A 16,591-nucleotide genomic window follows, 5' to 3' on the forward strand; every position below is an offset into this window, starting at 1 on the left:
TACACTATCTTACAAGGTTCAAAAAAGCTCTTTGCACAGATATTCAGATTTAAGAGAGGCAGTATTATCTTTATGTCAATTAATAGAATATTATAAGCAGAACAGGCATGTAAATAAACCAGCAATCTCACTTCTTTAGAATGTTGTTTAGTTACTTAGAAAGAAAGAGCTGCTTTTGAATTCTGAAAAAAGAGCATCTCATATGGTTTCTATGGCTACAAAATGGAAAGGTCAAGGACACAGAAGATACTTCTAACCACTAGGACTTAAAAATTATAGAGCTTTCTGTGTATACATTCTATGTGCAATGTCAACTTGCAGGCACCACACTGCAGAAGAGCTGTAATAAAACATGTCTCAAAACAGAATTATTTTTTATAAAAAAAATTATTCTTCTTTATCTATGTGTGAGATATACTGTATATTGGTCTATAATTGGTCTATAATTCAATTGGTCTATAATTATATTAAAATCTAAATTTAGTCATTTCACCAAATTAAACACTTCCATTAAAATGTTTTTGTGGATGTACATTTACAGAATAGCCATTTATAACGTAAGCATCCAGAGGCAAAAATGGCAGCATCCAGAGTAGAGGCAAAGTACTGTGCGGCTGATAAATTAGAGAATTGCCTTGGTAAAATTGTGATTGAATTCTTGGGAAATAAACTGAATTAGTGGGAAGAATAAATAGTGGTAAGTATATCCCATGGACTAGATCAGTGGTTCTCAACCTTTCTAATGCCGCAACCCCATAATACAGTTCCCCATGTTGTGGTGACCCCAACCACTTATACATCACCGGGTGCCAGGGGCGTGGCCAAAAAAAAGGGAAAAATGGCGGACAGCCTTGTTTGGCGACACCCGTGAAATGGTCGTTCAACCCCAAATGGGGTCCCGACCCACAGGTTGAGAAACACTGGACTAGATTAAGAGGGAAAGAAAAATTTTATAAAGTTTTTTTAAGACTAGATGAAAGCAATGTATATGTATTTTTCAGGATTTAATAAACATATGATCACATTAAAAAGAAATATGTATAATCTGAAGTTACTCAAAATTATATAATCCTATTGGTTATGGAAGGAAAAAGATTCATATACAAAAGGTAATTAGCCAGTAAGCCAATTTTTATGTAAAGGTGTAGTAAACAGCACTAACATTATGTCTTGTGATAACCAGGACACTAGGTTTTCACTAGAGGTATCGAGTGCAAAGTTAACTTGAATTTGAAATCTTTTTAGCTTAAAACTCTATTCTGAGTTTGAAACAGTTGCTCTGACTCTGAAACAAGCCCATTCTGACCTTATCACACTTCCATTTTGAGACTGAAATTCATTTCTAGAATAGCTGTATTAAATTTTTTTTTGCAAACCTGCAATTTTTCAATGAAAAGTAGTTACAAAGTCAGGAATTATATAAAAAAAAACAAATATAGTACCAAAAAAATATATACTTTCACTCAAAATTATATAGCTAAAACTGGTGACCTGTAAGAAGCCATATGATGAATATTAAGAAATTATAATAGAGCAAGTTTATTTTATGCCTGTTCAATCTAATACAAAATTTCATTCTGTGCAAAAAGCCATTAAAACTGCTTTTTAAATGACCCTTGTTTAATTATCATTGCCCAGAACATGCAAATGCAGCAGTGACAGAGAAGACAGGGAAATAGCAAGGCTGTGTGTATTCCATGACCCACCCAGAAATATAGAAATTCTAATTTAAGTGCAGATTTTGCTATCCTGAGAATTTTAAACTTTAAAAAGGCATGTTTCTAGATCTTAAGGCTGAGGAGAACGGTCTGAATTTCCAATTGTCAGAGGCAGTGTTTCTTAGGTCTGCATCCATTTTTTTCGCCTTTGTTCACCTTCTTTTATCCATGAGCCAATTAACATGAAATGCAGAAATATAACCAATTCATAAGATTGAGACAGACTTTGGAATTCAGCTTTTCTAAAGTATAAAATCTGTGTTTCTGTGCTAAAATCTGGGGTTTTAGCACAAAATGCACACAATCCTGACAACTTCCCTTGTTCTTTTTGAGATCAAGATGGATTGAAAAGTTCAAAAGAGGCCATCCTACAAGGAAACACAATAAAAACAATTTTTGCATACTTTTTTCCTCTTTAGCTACCTACCTACTAGATTACAATGAAAAAGGTGAAACTGAGCTTATCTTGCTCTGAAGGCCATTGACAGTAGCAGTCAATGTTGCCTTGTAAAAAAGGAAAGCAGAATCTGGCCCACAAAGAATTCCCTAAATAGGGATAACACTAATCACCGAAGTGCACTTGACACCATAGGAGCTACAGTATTTTTTTTTCACATGCACACTTGGTAGGACAGTTTGTACATGAACTCAAACAATGAATATAAATATGCAAGCATCTTGTTTTTAAGTATACAAATTAAAGTTTGTTTACATTCTTTACTTTCCAAGTTGCTGATGGAAAAAGTGATCTTTCCAATAGGAAGCCAAAGATGCTCATTAATGCAGTAAAATATTCATACACACCTTTCTTTCCTTTTCACACATCCACACATACAGCCTTCTCACATACTTCAGGTTATATAGCTGTGTGACTATGAAAAGCCCCAGATAGGACATACTCCCCTCACCACAAGAGGATGACAAAATTATTAATATTAATTCATTTTTTTCTGTAGGGAATTTCTTCTATTTTCAGTAATTTCTGGGCTGAAATCTGCACAGAAGCCATTAGGAGCAGGAGTTTCCAAATAATGTTTAGATTCCACTTGATCAGGATATAGGTACTCTTCAGCAAAGTTTGGGAATGTTTCAGTAAAATAATGGAAATCATCTAGAAATGGAAAAAAAGACAGTTTCAACAATCATTTTAATTACAATCATAAGTAGGTTTTTTTCTGCATTTTAAGTCACATTAAAAGTACTGTGTATAATTAGCTGAATGAAAATTTAGTTATGCTTTAAGTCTTCTGAAATCAATGGAAACTAAGTTGAGCTGATTTCAGTAGGTTTTCCCTAAGCATGGCTAAGTGATGGTTTATCTAACTTTAGGGAACATGTTTAAGCTGGAGTTGTTAACTTAATAATTATTTAGAATTGTAGAATATTTGGAGTAATACATTGTACAGTGTATAACAGGGCCTTGCAGACATCATTATCATCACTCTATAAGAATCAAAGTTAAAGAACAATAGTGTAAGAGTGCTTTTGAAATTATTTTTGTTTTCCATGTTGTACATTGCTTCTCTTGATCCACAATACCCTCCAAAAAGATACATACAGAAACAGCCTTATCTTTCATCAAAGGCGATTATCATTTCTATTGCTTATAAGATTTCAATTTTTCTCTTCTCGGACGATCACTCCCTATCTCAAGTTAGAGTATGCATCCTAAGATTACATTATATTTCCATAATTGCATGCTGCAGAAAAAATGTGAAAAAATTATGAACAAACGTTCAGCAATGATATTTATTCACTGTTGCATATCTTTCTAGCAAGAAATCCCAAGATGCCTCAGAACTCCTTAGAATGCAATTCAAAATACCAATTTATGCATATCACCCCTATCAACCTTAAGGGTAATTTTCAAAATCAGAGAGAAGGTAAAAGAAGTGGCAAAAGAAATTAAAATATTTTATTTAAGAAAAAATAAATAGTATGTACTTTTTCTATACTAAATTAAAGACTAGGGTAGTTTCTTGATTTTTGTATAAATAGTATAGATTTCTGTATAGCCCATATAAGAAACTAGTGTCTAAGAAGCATGGATATATGTTAATTGTTTTAGCAGGGACTAAAAGAACTTGCAACTAAGGAAGATATAGAGCAACTTAGGAAATGTGGTAGCAGGACTGACCAGGAGTCACAGTACTGGTTTTGCAATATTAATTGCAGATTACATTGTAGGACTGCCATAAATGATTCTCTCTCAAGAACACCTCTTTATTTCATTGATATGGAATGTGGGCTATTAAAAGCAATGGGTAACACTGCAAAGTAGTTGCATTCCATCTTTTAAAATCAGTCAAAATCTAGTAAGGCTTCAATATGAATGAATAACACCAAACAGCATGCAGTGCAGTATATTTTGTATGCTATCTATTTATTTACAGGTGTGGCATGGACATAAATAAGCAAGCCATAGTCTATACAAACAAACAAGCAAATGCAGTAGCTTTGAAGTTGTTCCTTCCCTTTCTGGTTCTAGCATTGAGCCTCAATATCTATTCAGGTACCGCTAGAAGAGTATAGATTCAGTTCAGGGCTCAACTGTAGAGTTCTTGTTGCTATCTGACTAGCTAACATCTTCAAATTGCCTTGCCTGCTTTGATGGAGGTATTGTCTCCTTGGTTTGGACAGGGTTCATTTTCAGATGCCCCGTCTGATTTTCTTTTACAAAAATCTATGGAAATTGTTTTGTAGACTTACCATATGCAATTTCCCCTTTTTCTTTATCATCTATAGCTTTAAATAGATTTGACACATTAAGGTCTGGAACACCCATGACGCTCTTCAGAATGGAAGTTAAATCTTGTTCTGTTATACCACCAGTTTCTGTTTGATACATCTGTAAAATATGGACACCTATTATTTATTTATTTTATTTATATTATTATTACAGCCAAAGGGCACATATAAATCAAACATCCAAATAAAACAAAACTAGACAGAACCATCACAAGAGGCCATAGCAATACATCACAATCAATGATGCAATCCATGGGCGACCAAGGTCTGCCTAGTTTTACAGGCAGTATATCAAAAACAAGCTATCTTCAGAAAACTGAATTATACTGACCTGACACTAAAAATACAATAAGTATAGTCTAAAACTGGATAAAACACGTAATAAAATCAATTTTAAAAGATTGTTAAAAAGATCGAAAATGATTATTTTATGTTTCTGGTGAATCCCCAGTGCTGCTGCACAGAATCTGGTCTCTGCCTGCTCATCCTTAAGCAGCCACTGGAGATAGATATTTTCCAAACGACCAGGATATCTATCAATTGTGGAGAGGATATGGTTTTTCCAAATGGCTCTGTAGAAGGAACATCGAAGGAGTATGTGTCCAATGGTCTCCACCTCTTCTGAGCCACAGGAGCAGAATCTTTCAGACAATGGTGTCTTTTTGTACTTGCCGTACAGGACAGCTGATGGAAACGCATAGCACCATGCAAGCAAGAATGCTTTCTGGTGGTTTACTGACTCCAACTGACTAAGATACCTGGCAGATGTAACCACATATCTAAGAGAGTCTGCAGCCAGAAACAGCGGAGCTATATCTAAGTCCACTTGCCTGTCGATGTCCTCTATCCTTTGATGCAAGGTTTGTTTTGCTTGGTCATAGTCCAATTTGAGAACTGAGGCTGACGAGAAGCCTAGTTTGGCAAGGTTGGACTTGACTGCCTTGAAACACCTATTATTTGATGTTCCAGAAAAGAACCATATTTATTACTAATCATGAGACATGAATTAAACTATTAAGCTTACCACATGAAAACTATAAAGCCTCACTTCATTTCCAAGTACACAAGTTCCTTCTGCCCCAAGATGGTGTGATTTTTTTTCCTACCAGTCAATGTAAACTGTCTAATTATTTTAAGTGCAAATATGCACTTTCTTTGCTCTCTGGAATTGAGAATGTTTATAAATTTCTCTGTAGATTGAGAACCAGTTATTTAATAATTTATTAGATGTCTTCATATTGCAGGTACTGCTTAAGACAGTACAATTAAGAACTATACTACCTAAACATACTAAAGCTAACGCAATATTAAATGTCACCCAAATGTTGCTCCTTTAAGGCTCCTGGAGGAGATGCTGGTAAACGTAATCTGAAGTTTGTAACCAAGTGTGACAATGCACAACCATGGAAGAAGCAGACTTGGAGGTACAGTGGGTACGATGGTACCCACTGCACAAACTTACTGCTTTGCTGTAGTTTCTGATGGAAGGCTTGCATCAATAGCTTTTTACTGATCATGCAACCTTGTCCCAAGGGATGTGCTGGTACTATTGACAGAATACTAGGGAGTCATCCCTTTGTATCACGTTTCATGCTTTCTGTAGATAGGCATGAAGTATCTAGACTGATGGAATAGAAACTGGCAATTGTTAGTCCAAATCTGCATTAGTTCTTCGTGTAGCATCAGACTAGACTACAGGATCCTTCTCAAGCATTCCCTTCCCAACAGGCAGGTAAGTGGCTGCCACTAGGTTGAGGAGGAAGCGAGGGACTGCAAGAGCAGCTGGAGACTGTCACAATATTTTCCAAATGAGCATCGCATGGCTGCAACTGCAACCCAGCAACACTGAAGCAACCAGAACTTTCCCAAATTTCATTCCCTCGGGAGTTATATGTCCCAGATTTTGGGCACATTCTGTAAGTTAGCTCATTTGAAGTACCCTTGGTTCAAAAATCATTGTCCTGTGATACATTGTTTCACCCAGTTGAAGATTATGGTAATAAGTGTTTTAGTAGTATATAGATGAATGAAGCAATCAGGAAATTGCGCCTTAGTTACATACTCAAGAAAAAAAGAGGAAATCGTTGCATTGTTGATTCTGCCTTCAGAACAACTACGCTTAACTTCTATGATGTAACTAAACATAGGCAGAGGCCAGAGCTAGCTTATGCAAAATCACCAAGAGCCTTCTGTTCCATTAGAGTAAATGCTCTAATGCTTAAAGGCTTGAACAATAGAGACACACCTTGTCTACTGTTCCACAAGTGTGTGTCATGGATTATGCAGAAAAGGGAGATCAGGAGAATCTCAAAAGTATTGAGCCAAAATGCAAAATAATCCTCTCTTTTAAGGAGGTATTGGAAACATATTTTCAAAATGACAGGAAGTTAGGCTAGATTGCTATCAATGAAGACAGAAAAAAAGATGGAGCAAAAATCCACAGTATTAACTGAAAGAATCCAGAGTCTTGTTTTGTATAGACAGTAGTAAGTCACAATACAGGTAGTCCTCAAGTTCTGACTGTAATGGAGCCTGCCCATTATGGTTGGAAATTGGGAGGGCAGTTAAGTGAACTGCTTCCTTTAATAGCCCCCCATCTCTGCTCTCCCCAATGCATTCATTAAACAAATGCATGTCATTAAGTGCACCATGAAGTACCTCAGGTTGTGGGAGAGCCTGGGGGGCATAGTATAAGCACAAGTCCACCTACCTTGGGCTCTCAAGGCCTCCCCCTGCCCCCTGAGATAGCACATGCCCTGATTCCTACCCCTTGGGGTCCTTTTACTGAGGAAAATAAAACCAAGAGCATTATTTTTCACTTAGAAAAAGATGGCCACATGAGTGGCTGTGCCATGTGGCCCAATAGCGCAGCAGACTGTCGTCCTTCTCTACTCAGACCTCCTCAGTAATGGAGATCTTCAAAAGTGAGCAATTGGTGATGTGGGGTGGGGAGGTGTATGTGGAACCCAGTTGGGGTACAAAGCAGGCCCAGTGCCTGTTGGGACCTGGTGAGATAGAATGGAGGGCAACTAGCCAGGGCATGCATTGCAATGTCTCTGTTTTTGTAAAAATGAACAACTGCAGAGGTTCAGCTCCAGATGTAATTTCGGGGCTGGATCATATTTTTATTGTGGGGGGGGGATCTGTCTAGATCATATTTTTAGGGGAGGGATTTATGTCATATCTTTGGTTGCTAAATGACCAATTGTAAATTGAGGACAATCTTTTAATTTTTAAATCCTTACAATTACCTGTAAGTTGTAAGTTCTTACAACAAAAAACTAAGAGGAAGTAAGGATGTAAGAGGAAATTCATGTAAGAGCAGATGAACATTTTTGAAATGACTCACAGTTGAAAGTATAACATAACTTAATAAATGTTGTGTTTATGTTCCTTATTTATCTCAGCTACTCTGTAAGTGTCTCTCACAAAAGTTATCAACTAGCAAAGTATAATATGAAGAATTATCTGTGTGGCATTGCATGTATGACATCAATTCATATATACCACTTGATACTACATTTATTTAATGCATATTTAATGCAGACATACAAACGATAGGTAGCATACCTATTAACTGGATTCTGTTGGCTTCTACTCATGCAGACGTTTGTTCTGTAATATTGACAGAACAATGCATATCTGCTCCAGGTCTGTTAAACATCTCAGTTTTGGTTGTGATACAGCATCATGTAAAATAATGGACTATAACAAGAATCAGATGGAAAGAGAGAGCTGTATTGATAAAGCAAGTGGATGGGTACATCAAGCACCCTAGCAGATGTGTTATAGAAGCATATTTCCTGACAAAAGGCCTTCAGATATAAAGCTGCTCTGACAGAATAGATTATGAATATGGGAGAAAGAAGTAGGTGAGCTAACTGAGAAAGCCAGAGTAATAAATACCATGGGGAAACTGGCAATCCTGCTCAGGATTCATTATTAGACAAAAAACAACAAAATGCTTTGTATTTCACAAAAGTATCGAGCAAAGCCCTGTGCACTAGCTTTGGATTCATGGATCAGCCATGTCTGGAAATTTACCATTTTTAGTTTTTGATGTGGTGACAGTTTTTGGATGGAATAAGTATAAATTTGAGCTTCCTCCTGGATTTATGAGTCTTCTTTGATGATCAAGTGGCAGTCGGGACCAGGAGGGCTTTTGCACAGATTCCTCTTTTATGACATTTTTGTCTTTTTCTGAACTGCTTATAGTCACTTCTCATTTAGACTATTGCATTGTGTTTTATGTGGCCTGAAAACCACTCAGAAAAAATAGCTGGTTCACAGTACAGTTCCATGAGTAGTTATACGACACTATGTGACATCTCTACTGCACAAATTACTTGATTTCTGAGATAATCAAATTCAAAAGTGAACATCTACCAAGAGAACAGTGGTAGTCTGCCAGGTAAACAAAGAATAAGGAGAATGCCAAAATATATTTCTCAAAATATGAAAATAAAGTAAACAGAAACTCAGGAGATACAGAGAAGGCAATTCAGAGATGTAAAGTACTACAGATTATGAGCCAATATCCCAGTTAATGGGGCTGCAAAGCACTGGAAGCACAGAAATTAAAGCAGGAGCTCCAGAACAGCAACGAGCCAATGGAAATGAAAAAAAGAGCTGAATCCATGGCTAAGGTATAAAAACAGTAACTATAGATACAATTTGAAGGAAGGAACAACAATCTTGAGGGAAGGGAGCCAATGGGACAGATAGAAGCACTACAACGGTTATTCAAATTAGCATTTGGAAACTGTAGAAACTTGAGATTTATGGGTAAGCCTGAGAAGGTATTAGTGATCAATATGGATAACTGAATACAGAACATATGGCCATGAAGAGTGGAACCAAAGAGAGTCTAGGTATGAAGAGGACAGGATCTATGTGAATACTATGAATCCTAAAGGAAGTGTTGATATTGGTTGATACATGGAGTATGTGGAAACTTCCAACTAGGAAATGGTAGCACTATGCATATTCAAACAATAATTGCAATGAAGTTGACTTGGACTCAGAGAAGGAACCATCAGGTTTTGTTAAAGATCTACAGAATCACACCTGAAGATCAAGAACGGGGAGCCTTTAAAAGTATGGTGACGGAGTTGGGAATTTCAAAGTCACTGGAGCTGAATAAGAAGGAACAGAGGTCAAAATTGGTTGATCTGTTACAGTCAAGCAATTTGGTGAATCAAAATTTTGAATTATTTAAGACATATAATGCATTCAAACCTCCACAATATCAGCAGAGTGTTTAAATTCCCGTAACTGATTTATTTCCCTGGTGTCAAGAGCTCTCCAGAAGTCACTGGCACTGCCAGTGTATTTGGCTTGGAGTGAGAGAGAGGCGATGTAGTGCAATAGAATATCAATGTTACTTCCATCAGCAATACAGCAAAAGTACTCATGCTCGAGTTCAGCAAGGAAGCATCTGGAACTAGCACTGCTAGATCAGCCTGAAAGTATAGTTTTATTAGAGTAATAGTATACATTGTGATCTATAAAACTTTAAGAAGTGCAGCTCTACCTATAAACACAAAAGTCAATGGAGATGGCACAAAGAATGTATAGTAGGAAGCTTACTTTTACAATGTATGTATACTCCCCCCCCCTCTCAAAAGATGGGACTTGAGGCCATTGGCTAAGAGAACTTTGGCAACATATACTGTATTAAAGTAAAAATGTTAGGAAAAAAGAGATGCAATGATAGTAGAAAGAAAAAGAGAAATACAACAAGATCAAAACCAATAAACAGGGAAATGTGATCAACAATGGCCAAAAGGAAATAGAGATGGGGATTATTTCTTATTGTGTGCTGTTTGGAGACAAAAAAATGGAACCAATTTGTTTGATATGTCTCTTGATACAGATCTGCACATTAGGGAGCACAATTCTGCCCCAAAGCTCAGCTTTAAAATATTGTGGACTGAAGGCCTGTCCAGATACAAAGCCATGTTGTCATGCAAACCAAAAAACCCCCCATCCCTTCTCATTTTGCTTGCACAGACAAAAATGCCATCATGTTTCTACAATCCAGATTGCTGCTATGATTTTTAGCATATGGTAACATTTAAGAACAGTTGTAGTAGGTAGTGAGTTCTAGATAGAATGATACAGTATGTGATCTAATGTCTACCTATGTTGAAAAAATAACTTGGATTTTAAGTAGCCTTTAATTAAGCATTTTAAATAAAAACTGTTACTTGCCTTAAAAGCCAACTGCATTGTTTGCAATGTTTTAGAAGGTCTACAGACTACTGACAAAGCGGTTACATATTCTCGTATGTCAATAAGGCCATCTTCCTTCTGTTGAAAAAATAAAGGTACATGCAGAAATTCGTATCTAGAGAATATATGAAATTTCTGCACTTACAGACACAAATTTTCTAAAACTGGGATTAATACCACTGCTATTTAAATGGGAGCAAATCCTTGAGAATTTCTGAAAATCTATGTAAATTTCCATTTTCTTTATCACAATGGGACTTGGAAAGTTTGATGAGTGTATTTATTTATTTATAGTTTCGTTTTTCAGCAACTTACCCTCTAAAGATGTGATTGTATAAATAAATATAGGCAATTTGATTAGCATATCTGTGCAATTTTTTTTACTGCAGAGTGAAAAATTTTGTAGTGGAAAGATGAAATTTTCTCCAGAAAATATATGTAACAGGACTAGTAGGTGAGATCTTCTCATACCCATAGCCATTTCCAGTTTCCAAATACACTTTCTCTCATAGGCATGTATAGGGAGTCCTCAACTTACAACTAATCGCTTAACAACTGTTTGAAGTTACACTGGGCTTTAAAAAGGCTATTTACAACTCATCTTCAAACTTACAATTGCTGCACCTCCCCATAATTACACAACTGTGTATCGGGTGTTTGTTATTTATAACTGGTTGCAGTGATTTGCAATGTTTTTGTTGCTTCCAGCAGAAAATGGCAAAAAAAACGCCCCTTGTGTATGGTGGATTCACTTAATGACTAGGTACTTCACTTTACAACCTTAATATTGTGCTTTATGACCATCATAAAAATTGGTTGTAAAATCAAGTCCAGTCATGTGGTCCTTTGACTTACAAATGCAACAGCTCATGACCAGAATCCTGGGCGCCACTGTGGCCATAAGCCAAGGTCTATCTGCACATTCATTCTCACACATTAACTAAACAGATCAGGAGGAAAAGGCTTCAATCTTGCCACTGAAGGAAGAGGATAGCTAATAGGCTGACTCTGTAAACAGCTTAAGAGAGGGCTGTAAAGTACTGTGAAGTGGTATATAAGTCTAAGTGCTATTGCTATTTCTAACTGCTGTTAGTAACAATAAACTTATTCTCTATTAATAAACTGATTGTTGATCAGCTGAACATTGTGGAAAAATTGGCATGGCTTCCAGGACGTGGATAAAATGATCAAGGGTGACAAATTGTTTTTATGTGCCGTGGCAAGGCAAAGCTATTTCCTCCTCCAGCAATTTCTTTTAGCACATGGAAAGAAGTTGATTTTACTCACAGTAACATTTTCTACCATACAATAACTTTGGCATTGTATTTCTGGTCATAATGAATTCTTACCTCTTCAAAAAGTGCAAACATGTTTCCTAACATATCTGAAACTTGGATTTCCAAATACTCTGCAAATTCCTTGAGAGTAACTTTTTTGTTTTTCAATTTCCTAGCTCTTTCTGAGTATGCATCAAATTCTTTTTCAAGTTTTTCTGGCTTTAACCTTAAAATGGTAAGAAAACAAAATATTACTTTTTGAAAATAATTGTTTAAGCCCAAAAAAAAAAAAAAAAAAGAGGACTCCTCTCTATTCTTTATACTAGCCTAAAAACCCATAAAAATGAAAACTCAGTTTCAATTGAAATTGTTTAGGAAAAAAACCTCTGATTTCAGTTAAAATTTATTTTCAACTGGGCAATTTATATTCTCTTTTACAAAATACTAGATCAAGGCTGAAATCTTTATACTGTATATCTTTTCTTCCTGCAATACTCCTCTACATATTTTGTTCTCAATGGAAGTGCCTTACAAATTCTGTATCCTGAATTGTATAAAAAAATTAAAGTATATTTCAACAGAACTCTCACTTTGTAAAAAAAAATTAAATACTTTTAGTAGAGAAAATAATTTTATTCCAGCAAGCATAAATTCTTATGTTTATAGTAAGTGTATACAGATATATAAAATCTCTGTAATAATATACTAAATCTGCCATTTTTTTTCAAATCACATTTAAAATTACATTTTTTTTACATCTAAGAACATGAAGAAAATAAGTGGTATTTCATTTCTATCTGAATCAGGCTCAGAAAAGCAGTGACATGCATTTTATAATCAGTTTGTCACACAATTCTGAAAAATATTACAAAGGTTAAAAATGTGTTTTATTATGTATTGATAATTTACTTACCCAAGATTTCTTACAAGTTTTGCAAATTCTAAGAGACAGGTATTTGATGAGAGATGGAGTTGTCCTTCAGCCAAAGCCAGCTGGCAATCTTCAAAAGTATAGTCTGTTACTGAAATTCCTAAAGCCCTTAAATAGACAAAAATATGTACATGTATACATATATAAACATATACATACATGCATACACACACACACACACACACAATTTCATAAAGCATCTATTTGATGCACAGTTCAAAAGTTCAATCACGGCATGGCATGGCATGGCATGGGGGTACTGGTGAGAGAAGTTTTCTTGTTTTACAAACCTTTTGGATATTAGAAGTGAAAGCTAAGAATTGAAGCAGTGGTAATGAATTGAGAATACTATGTTGGATTTGCATTGAAGAGACTATAACCCAATCCTATTTAACATATTCATTTCTTGCAATCTCCAAATTGCACCTTAATTTATAACTGCAGCACAGTAGGTTACCATATTTGGTTATTTTGTAATTTCAGTCTTTTTTGTCCAATGAGATCCAAGAAATGGTTACTCAGCACCCTACATAGTGTAAATTTCCACAGGATTCAATAGTGGGACTATTCCAATTTAACACCTGAGTCAGGATTTGGCAGCTTGGTTTTCTGATCTCAGCAAATCCACGCAACGAGTATTGTAAAACCATTTCCCCATTGCAAGATCTTGGTGACTTCTTAAAGTATATTAGTTTACCCACAAAGGTAGTTAACAGATAAGTGTCCTGAAGCATGTGACAACACTCATTTCTATATTTATCAAACACTCGGGTGATGTATCTATTCTCAGACAGTACTTGGAAACTATAATCAGATGGATAAGGATTAACAGATTGAAACTAAATCCACTGCAAGTGAGATTTGACAGTAAAATATTCTCGGGTTCTAGAAGGCACAGGTCTTGCTACAACTGATGTGTTTGTTAAAAGGAAGAATTTACATATAAAATAGCAATTTTATAAAGTAGCTGTAATCCACGGAACTCTTTTTCAGTATGCATGATAGTAATAGCACTTAGATTTATATACTGCTCCACAGTGCCATATAGCACTATCTGAGCGATTTACAATGTCAGCAAATTGTTCCCAACAATCTGGGTCCTCATTTTACCAATTTCGGAAGAATGGAAGGCTGAAGCAACCTTGAGCAGGTCAGGATCAAACTCCTGGCTGTGGGTAGAGTCAGCCTGCAATACTGCATTCTAACCACTGCACCACCATGGCTCATGATGTACAGTTTCTATTTTCTCTTGAATAGAAATCTTTGCAGTGCTAATTTTCATTTCTAAAAAAAAATCTCATGCTCAACTATTAAAATATATTGTCTTCGATAGGGATCAAAGATTCTGACATTTCCATTACTGAAAAAAACTACTGTGCAATATTTGGACAGTTTTGCTCTTAATGTATTATCTAGTAAAATGTTTTTGAATTAGTACTATAAAAACATTTTACTCCTAGATATGTGCTTGAGGAGCACCCCTTTTTATAGGACTTCCTTTGTCAGCCTTCTTCTCAGCTTCTAGTTTGAACCTGATTTTTACATGAAATATAAACTGTCAATGAAACAGGTGGCGTTCACAATAAGAACTCTGACACTATGGGGGAAATAAAATCTTAGCTGCAGTTTTTCACAACCACTTAATTTTATTAATACAGCATAATTACCCATATTTCTTCTCTCTGTTACAAGCATGCAAATATTTAGTTAGGTCTTTGGTTGCCTCTGCAATGTTTCCAATTTGTTTTTCTTTGTTTGAAACACAGCTGTAATTATTTCCTACCACTAATATTTTCTCTATCTTTTGACATCATGGCACAGAAAAAAAATATTTTTCTTACAATATTTCATATATAATTAAAAATGTTCCTACTATTTGAAACTATGCAGTCATTGTGCTATTTGAAACCTTAGTTTACTCACTCTGCCATTAAACGCCTCACATTGTTCGCATATAAAGATGGGTTTTTCTTTTCCTCTTCTGAAGGTATGTACACAGGTAGGAACTATACACAGGAAAATAAATATTAATGCAAGTCATTATCACATTATACAAACATATAATAATTGTGTTTTGAAGATCAAGAAATGTTATGGGAACAAGCATTTAAAAAAAAAAATCTAACAACCTGAAGCCTGAATAGTCATCACTGAAAAGAAATACCAGAATGACAAGTATTTGGTTTTCATTTCCTCTATTAGCATGTTCTAAGAACAAATGTAACCCTTCAGAAAGCAAATGACTATTTTTGCTCAAATTATGTCTCTATCTTTGTACTAAGATTTCCTGTCACTATAGTTAATTCTACTTTCCCCATCATTCAAGCCTTTAAACTGGGAAAACCCTTTTATTTAAAAGAGCACTCAGATGTGAAATGAATTTCTTTCCTGCCTGTGGGTACAGAATACCACTTTAAGATACACAAAAAAATAAAACATTGTAATAAAACAGTCAAAAACCCAAAACATTCCCTAAAAGCAAGCCAAAATAATATTTTTATGTTTGCGATAGTGATAAATATCTGTAACTTGGGTGTAGGATGAGGGTGGAGGTTCGTTCTCCAAGCTTGTGGGCTGGTTTCCGAACATTTTGTTACCAGACTAGGTAACAGTTTCAGCAGAATTTAGGGGATGTCTGTGTTCATTTGCTTATAAGGGCTTCCAACCCAACAACCCATGCAACCTCTCCAACCAGCATTTCATCTCCCAATGACCCTCACCTGACATGACCCACATCTGACCCACTATGAGACCCTCACCTGACGTGACTTTCACCTGACATGACCTCCCCATCACAAGACCCACTGACTACACGAAGTCCTTATAAGCAGAACACTGACACTAACGAATGAACCTCTACCCTCAATATTATCATGTATCAAATCCCTGACAAACTAATCTGTTTCTGCATATCTAAAGCCAGTAAGAGTTGATATCCCTCTGGAAATCCATAGTTGGATACTGCTACAGAAAATAACTTCTCTCATGTACTCATCAATTTAACTCCCTTTTATGGGACATGTCTGATCCTTCAAGATCAATACAGCATCTAAGAACACTGTTTAGATGTGAATCACTTGCACTACAGGTAGAACAAATTCATCCAGAATAGGCAAAATCCAATTTAAAATTAGTTTATAAATTGATCAATAAAGCCTCCACTTCTTTGGGATTAAGGCTCAATTAATTTGTCCATTTCCAAACAATATTTCAAAACTTTCAGAATTTTCTTGGCATTCACTAATGGGACTTGAAGAAAAATCTCTGGATTTCTTCTCCACTTATTTCATATTAAAAAGTGCAGGGAACAATACAGAAGCCTGTGCAATTCCATAAGCCAAGAGTAATGTGATTTAAAGGATATTTTCTCCATTTCTTCTTACAAAAGTTAGCAATAAAGGCCAGAGATATCATGCAATAATGATTCAAATCCAGTATCAGTTAAACATTTCAGAATATTACTTTGTTATTGCTTAAGCTGAACTTAGATTGAAAAGCTTTCAAATGATAAACTTCATCCAAAATATCACAATCAAGAAAGCTACCAACCACTTTCACTACTCATTCTAAGATCTTGTTTATAAACAAAGATGAGAAATTAGCTGAGTAGTAGTCTTTAAGAGGACTCCTTTGACAAAGGTCTCAAAAATATTACTTTAGAAAGGATGGAACAAAGCCTTTTT

General features: G+C 35.6%; 1 protein-coding gene across 2 annotated transcripts in view; it reads right to left on the reverse strand.

Moving 5' to 3' along the window:
- Positions 1-873: 873 nt before the first annotated feature.
- LPCAT1 (lysophosphatidylcholine acyltransferase 1) overlaps positions 874-16,591 on the reverse strand; it is a 48,262-nt gene continuing 32,544 nt past the window's right edge. For both annotated transcript variants that reach the window (XM_039329306.1, XM_039329307.1), the window contains 6 exons: positions 14,832-14,914; positions 12,891-13,016; positions 12,050-12,203; positions 10,680-10,778; positions 4,428-4,566; positions 874-2,829 (listed from right to left, as the gene is read on the reverse strand). In XM_039329306.1, the coding sequence (XP_039185240.1) occupies positions 2,654-2,829; positions 4,428-4,566; positions 10,680-10,778; positions 12,050-12,203; positions 12,891-13,016; positions 14,832-14,914 (777 nt within the window). In that variant the 3' untranslated portion in view covers positions 874-2,653. The remainder of the gene's footprint in view (positions 2,830-4,427; positions 4,567-10,679; positions 10,779-12,049; positions 12,204-12,890; positions 13,017-14,831; positions 14,915-16,591) is intronic.

The sequence above is a fragment of the Crotalus tigris genome, unplaced genomic scaffold, assembly GCF_016545835.1.
Source record: "Crotalus tigris isolate CLP2741 ecotype Arizona unplaced genomic scaffold, ASM1654583v1 scf7180000024391.5723578, whole genome shotgun sequence".
Taxonomy (NCBI): Eukaryota; Metazoa; Chordata; class Lepidosauria; order Squamata; family Viperidae; genus Crotalus; species Crotalus tigris.